Source organism: Penaeus japonicus, unplaced genomic scaffold (genome assembly GCF_977035675.1).
Source record: "Penaeus japonicus unplaced genomic scaffold, GWHDUDI00000001_assembly GWHDUDI00000036, whole genome shotgun sequence".
NCBI lineage: Eukaryota > Metazoa > Arthropoda > Malacostraca > Decapoda > Penaeidae > Penaeus > Penaeus japonicus.
In genome coordinates this window covers 21,694,724-21,702,223 of record NW_028234438.1, presented here as the reverse complement: position 1 = coordinate 21,702,223, position 7,500 = coordinate 21,694,724, and the positions used below count along the sequence as shown (strand labels likewise).

General features: G+C 46.8%; 1 protein-coding gene across 1 annotated transcript in view; it reads left to right on the top strand.

The window, feature by feature from the left end:
• LOC122253903 (sodium- and chloride-dependent glycine transporter 1-like) overlaps positions 1-7,500 on the top strand; it is a 26,935-nt gene that overhangs the window by 16,311 nt on the left and 3,124 nt on the right. Inside the window, exons 5-9 of the mRNA XM_086531752.1 lie at positions 561-771; positions 1,169-1,362; positions 2,157-2,340; positions 4,617-4,854; positions 6,417-6,645. Coding sequence (XP_086387878.1) covers positions 561-771; positions 1,169-1,362; positions 2,157-2,340; positions 4,617-4,854; positions 6,417-6,645 — 1,056 coding nt within the window. The remainder of the gene's footprint in view (positions 1-560; positions 772-1,168; positions 1,363-2,156; positions 2,341-4,616; positions 4,855-6,416; positions 6,646-7,500) is intronic.

Sequence of the window (7,500 nt, the reverse complement as noted above, 5' to 3'; positions counted from 1 at the left end):
TCTCAGAAATTCATAGGTGGGCTTATATATTTGCTTTTAATGTAATCAGTGTGTTGTTTTTTTTCCTTTTTCGATATGTAGAGTAGCTGTCCCAAAGTATTTTTTTTTTCAACCCCTTCAACTCAATGTTTTAGCAATCATGTACATTTTTCATTACAGCTTTCTCCTCTCTCTCTCTGCTATGCCCTCCTTAACCTTCCTTTCTGCTGCTTTCTGAACGTGATACCATTTTTTCCTTCTTTCGTCCTGTCCTTGAGATATTTTTTTCCTAAATTATCAGACATCTCAATTTTGGGAATGGATATCTTTATCCTTCGATTATCTCCTTGTCTAACCATTGCTCAGTATCCTATCGTTTCCTCTTTGTTTTCCTTTCTTATCCTATCCATCTTATCTTTGATATTGGATGCTCCTCCTCAGCTCCCCTTTCTCTTTTCCGTATCGACCATCCACCTCCTCCATCCCCTCACCCTTCCACCTTCTCCATCCTTCTTTTCCCTCCACTCAGTGCAACCGTCCCTCTGAAGAGCCTCCCTCCTTCCCTCCTTCCCTCCTTCCAGACTGCTTCACCGACAGAGAGGCCGAGTTCTGTAGGAATTCCTCCCTCGTCTACTATAACAGGACTTGCCTCAGCGTGGGCGACTACTGCAGTCTGGCTGACCTGAAGGAGTTAAATGGGACACACTGCCACGATCCTACCAATGGGTCAAGCTGGGTCCAGCCAGTCGAGACTGTTCTCACGAGGATCTCAGCCAGCGAGGATTATTTCAAGTGAAAAAAATATATATTTTCTTTCAAGTACTTTAAAACAATGGTGATAGAATAAGGACGAAGGAAAAGGGATTTTAATCCGTTATCTTTTTGTTTTTTTTATAGGAACATCTATTTTATTCACTCAGGAAACATCACTTACAATATTGCAGTTTCTACATAGCTTTGTCTCAGTCTAAATTAGAAGAATTGAATTCAGAAAAAAAACATGAATCTCCCAACAAAATCTTCTGGCCACACTTTTTTGACGATATACTCCAATCATACACATGAAATATGAAGGAATGGAAGAAACAGACACCGATAATCTCAGCAGAAGAAAACGCCACCACATGAAAACACTGACATAGACACATGCACAAACAAGCACAATTTAACCCCCACTCCCACACTGCAGGAACCGCATGCTGGGCGTCACGGGGCGCTCCTGGGACGACATGGGCGGTCTCAGATGGGAGCTGGTGGGCTGCCTGGCGCTGGCGTGGGTGATCGTGGGCGCGTGCCTGGCCAGGGGCATCAAGTCGTCGGGAAAAGTGGTCTACTTCACCGCCCTCTTTCCCTACGTCATCCTAGCCATCCTGTTCGTCAGAGGTAAGGCAAGGGGCTCTGAAGGGCGTCGCCTTATGTCCTTGTTAATTGATTGTATTTAATAATTTACTCATTAGTAAAGAGGGGTTGGCAATTGATATCACAAGAGAAATCTTAATATTTACTCTGTATCTCGATTTTTCAATTTATCTATCTGTACATCTATTCATTTACTTACATATTTCAATCCTTTATCCATTTATTTTATATATAAAATATCCTGACTTTTACCTACGCTTTTCTCTTCTCTTTATATCTCCTGATTTCCTCCCTCCCTCCTTTCGCCTCCCTCTCTATTCCCTCATCTCATCTCTTTCCTCACACCTGCTTTTCTTATCTCTTATTCCTCTTCTTCTTGTCTCCCTTTCGTAGGTCTTATCCCCATTCCTCTTGTCTTCACATTCCAATCTCTCCCCACCCTCCTCTTCTCTCCCCTTCTCGTCTCCTCTCCCTCATGTCCCCTCCCCTTTCCAATCGCCTCCCCTCCCTCCTCTTCCCTCCCCTTATCGTCTCCCCTCCTCTTCTCTCCCCTTTTTATTCTAAGCTCCCTCCTTTTCCCTCCCCTCCCTCCTCTTCCCTTCCCTTCTTGTCTTCCCTCCCTCCTTTTCTCTCCCCTTTTTAATCTAACCTCCCTCCTCTTCCCTCCCCTTCTCGTCTCCCCTCCATCTTTCTTCCACCCCTTCTCGTCTCCCCTCCTCTTCCCTCCCCTCCCTCCTCTTCCCTCTTCCTCCCTCCTCTCCCCCCCACCCCCTTACCAATCTAACCTCCCTCCTCTTCCCTCCCCGTCGCGCCTCCAGGCATCACCCTCGACGGCGCGGTCAAAGGGATCGAGTTCTACTTCCTCAAGCCCGACTTCTCTCGTCTCCTGGAGGTGGAGGTGTGGAGTGACGCCGCCATCCAGATCTTCTACTCCCTCGGGGTCTCCTTCGGCTGCCTCGTCACCCTCTCGTCCTACAATAAGTTCAATAATAATTGCATGAGGTTGGTGAGGGTGAGGGTGTGGGTGAGGGTGATGAGGGTGAGGGTGAGGGTGAGGGTGAGGGTGAGGGGGAGGGGGAGGGTGTGGGTGAGGGTGAGGGGGAGGGTGATGAGGGGGAGGGGGAGGGGGAGGGGGTGGGGGAGGGGGAGGGGAGGGGGAGGGGGAGGGGGAGGGGGAGGGTGATGAGGGTGAGGGTGAGGGTGATGAGGGTGAGGGTGAGAGTGGTGATGATGGTGATGGTGATGGAAAGGGTGATGATGGTGAGGGTGATGGTGATGTTGGTGGGGGTGAGGGTGATGATGGTGAGGGTGATGGTAATGATAATGATAATGATCATGAGAATGGTAGAAATGGTAATAGTGATAGGAATGAGAGCAATGATAATGAGAATGGTATCAGTGAAAGTAATAATGATAATAATAGTGATAATAATGATGATAATAATTATAATATTTATGATAATAATGAACATAATCATGATTATTATCATAAGGATAATCCTCTGCATAATAACTGTGATGGCAAAGATAAAAAAAATTATATTAATAATAGTAAGATTGATAATAATAGTAAGAACAACAATAACTGTAATAATAACAACGTGATGATGATAATGATAATGATAGTGATAAGAATAATAGTGATGATGAAAAATAATGATTGTAATGATAAGGATGATAATAATGATCGTAATTCTAATCATAATCATATATTATATATAGAAATAAAATACAATTTATTTCCGTGAGCTAATTAACTGCGTTTGTTTTACTTATCTGTTTGTCTGTCCCATTTTCTAGGCTTCATTATCCGTTTATGTTTGTATTCAATCCTCTTTTCTCTGTTCTTTCAATTGTTATTCATTCTCATTCATCATCAGTTTTCGTTTCTCTCTGCTAGGTGTCACTGTCAGTCGTTTCGTATGCGTAAATGACTTGCATATTTCTTGTTTATGCTTCGTCTTTTTTTTTATTCTATTTGTCTCTTTCTCTCTCTCTTGCTTTCCTTTACTCTTATTCTCGATCTCCCTTTCTTTCTTTCCCTCTTCTCTTCTATCCTTCTCTCCCTCTCTACCACTCCCTCTCCCTCTCTTTCTCTTTCCTCTTCCCTCCTTTCCATTCCTTTGCTTCACCTATCCCCCTCTCCCCGCCCATTCCCCGTCTTTCTTCCCCCTTTCCCCGCCCTCCCCCCACCCTTTCCCTGCCCATCCCCTCTTACCCGTCTCCCACTCCCCGTCCACCCCCTTCACCCCCCCCCTCTCCCCGCCCTCCCTCCCACCCTCATCCCTCTCTCCCATCCCCTCTCATCCCTCCCTCTCCCCCCCTCCCCCCCACCCTCATCCCTCTCTCCCAATCGCTCCCTCTCCCCGCTCATCCCCCCTCCCTCCCCACCCTCCTCCCTCTCTCCCACTCCCTCCCATCCCCTCTCATCCCTCCCTCCCACCCTCATCCCTCTCTCCCATCCCCTCTCATCCCTCCCATCCCCTCTCCCCCCTCCCTCTCCCCGCCCTCCCTCCCACCCTCATCCCTCTCTCCCATTCCCTCCCATCCCCTCTCATCCCTCCCTCTCCCCGCCCTCCCTCCTTCTTCCTCCCTCCCTCCCACCCTCATCCCTCTCTCCCATCCCCTCTCATCCCTCCCTCTCCCCGCTCTCCCTCCCACCCTCATCCCTCTCTCCCACCCCCTCTTATCCCTCTCCCTCCCCCCCCCCCCCCCCCCCCCCCCATCCCTCTCTCCCATTCCCTCCCATCCCCTCTCATCCCTCCCTCTCCCCGCCCTCCCTCCCACCCTCATCCCTCTCTCCCATCCCCTCTCATCCCTCCCTCTCCCCGCCCTCCCTCCCACCCTCATCCCTCTCTCCCAATCCCTCCCTCTCCCCGCCCTCCCTCCCACCCTCATCCCTCTCTCCCAATCCCTCCCTCTCCCCGCCCTCCCTCCCACCCTCATCCCTCTCTCCCATTCCCTCCCATCCCCTCTCATCCCTCCCTCATCCCTCTCTCCCATCCCCTCTCATCCCTCCCTCTCCCCGCCCTCCCTCCCACCCTCATCCCTCTCTCCCATTCCCTCCCATCCCCTCTCATCCCTCCCTCTCCCCGCCCTCCCTCCCACCCTCATCCCTCTCTCCCATTCCCTCCCTCTCCCCGCCCTCCCCCCCACCCTCATCCCTCTCTCCCATTCCCTCCCATCCCCTCTCATCCCTCCCTCCCTCCCTCCCACCCTCATCCCTCTCTCCCATCCCCTCCCATCCCCTCTCATCCCTCCCTCCCCCTCTCCCCCAGAGATGCGATCATCATCGCCTTCTCGAACTGCTCGACGTCCGTCTTCTCCGGCTTCGTCATCTTCAGCATCCTGGGCTTCCTGGCGACGGAGCTGGGCGTCGAGGTGAAGGACGTGGCTTCCTCGGGCTCCGGCTTGGCCTTCATCGTGTATCCTGCGGCGGTGTCCCTCCTGCCGCTCCCGCAGCTGTGGTCGGTGCTGTTCTTCGTCATGCTCATCAACATCGGCTTGGCGTCGCAGGTGGGCTGGCCGGCGTCGATCCTTTCTTCTGATGATGTTGTTGTTCTCCCTCTGTGTGATTTTTTTTTCTTCTTCTTCTTCTTCTTCTTCTTCACGGTTAGTTTCTCTTAATTCTTTTCTTCGAATGTCTATGTACCGCCTTCTTTCTTTATGAGATTTATTTTTTTAATTCTATTTATTTTTTCCTCTTCTTTCTCTTTTTTACTTTTTTCTGTCCATCTTCCTATTCGCCTGCCTTCTACTTCACCTCTACCTGAACAGTGAAATTAGATTTGTCATTAATGTGGCGCCATCTTTTTTTCTCTCTCTCTCTCTCTCTCTCACTCTCTCTCTCTCTCTCTCTCTCTCTCTCTCTCTCTCTCTCTCTCTCTCTCTCTTTTTTTTTTTTTTTTTTGTAAATACCGAACTAACTACTCTTTCCATCAATCAAATAAAACAATCTAGACACATCATTAACAAAGTCAAAAGTCTTTTATGTATAATACAATATTATAGTTATTTTAGATATATTTAGGACGAAACAGAGAAATAATTTGTTTAGCTCATTTAGATGCCCCCTTGGAAAGCTTAGCGGGACTAACTACACACACACACACACACACACACACACACACACACACACACACACACACACACACACACAGACACACACACACACACACACACAGACACACACACACGCACACACACACACACACAAACATATATATATATATATATATATATATATATATATATATATATATATATATATATATACAAAACTTCCTAATGACGCCCCTGTTTCCCCCTTATTTTTTTTCCGATCAAGCAATTCCGCCTCATTACTATAAGTATCAACTATTGTATAGAATCTTAATATCTGGCACGAAAGTTAACACCAATACATCCCCCATACAGTATTTTGCGATAGAGAAGATGAGCAACAGGGAAGGACAAAGGCTACCAAATAATTACCGTCGTTTACATGATACATCCTCATCAGAATACCTGTAACGAGTCTGTACCTGTATCTATCAACTATCAAATCATACATATTTAGTAACTTGCAGAAGAACCAGAGAAGACGGAAATAGCTAAAAAAAAAAGGAAAAAAAAAAAAAAGACAAAACACAGACAAAAAACTAAGGACCTTTCTTCCGAAGCTTCGAATCAGATATGACCCGAGACACCATGACCCCTGTTATTGTTGCGATTTTAACCCCCATTACCAGATCCTTCCTTTGGAAACAGCTGACGATGGCGAAGACCGCTTTTTTTTTTTTCTTCTTTTTTCTTTACATTTCTGGTTTTCAATATTTTCCTTCGCACCAGCTGAAAAGGGTGAAAACCTTTATTTTCTTTCTTATTCGTGTGTCTTTCTATACTTCTCTCTGTGTCAGCTGACTATGGAAAAAAAACATTTCTTTCAGTTATTTTTTTTTCAATCAATCCCTTACCTTGCAAACAGCTAACGATGATGGAAACCATTCATCCCGGATCGCTCATCTCTCAATCTATCTCTTTGCACCAGCAAGAGACGAAAAAGTTGAGTTACTAATCAGTCCAAATCTCCGCCCCAGCTGACGATGGTTGAAACCGTGACCACCGCCCTGTTCGACTTGGTTCCCGCCCTGAGGACCCGCAAGCCCATCGTGGTCGCCGGCGTGTGTCTCGTGATCTTCCTGATGGGGCTCTCGATGTGCCTCGAGGGCGGGATCCTCATGTTCGAGCTCTTCTTCTGGTACTCGGCTGGGATCTCCGTCATCATCCTCGGCCTCGTGCAGATCGTCGGCATCGTCTGGGTTTACGGTAGGGGCGCCGGGGGTTAGCGGGGGGGGGGGGGGGGGGGGGGGGGGTCATGGCGGTCGTTGTTTTTGGCGCGGCGTATTTGGGTCACATGGTCACGGGCACAATTACACTTAAATAAACTAATGGAAATAACAACATGAAAATTATGAAAACTGAAATAATCCATTCCGTCACAGAATGTCAATCTTAACGCTGCCTGTATCTGTTGATTCCATGTATTATATATATAAATATATATATATACCAATGTGTCCTCTCCGTCATGACATATGGATCAGAGACATGGACTACGACCAAGGCACTCGAAAGGAAATTAGTAAGCGCCCAAAGAGGAATGGAAAGGCTTATGCTAGGAGTTAGCTTAAGAGACAAGAAAAAAGGCCACATGGATCAGGCAGCAAACAAAAGTAGAGGATATACTCAAGAGCATCAAGAAGAAAAAGTGGCAGTGGGCTGGACACATATATCGGAGACAGGACAACAGGTGGACAAAGAAAACAACAGAATGGGTAATCCACGACACAAAGAGACCCAGGGCAAGACCAATGACTAGATGGCGAGATGAAATAGCGAACTTTGCAGGAGTAAACTGGAATCAGAGGACATAAGACCGGAATGACTGGAATAGATTGAGAGGCCTACGTCCTGCAGTGGAATGATACAGGCTGATGATGATGATATATATATATATATATATATATATATATATATATATATATATATATATATATATATGAAAAAGATGGTAGAATGCAATAACGCATTTAATATAAAAATACAAATTTTGCCTTTCTTACGGGAGGTAAAATTTGTATTTCTATATTAAATGCGTTACTGCATACTACCATCTTCCTC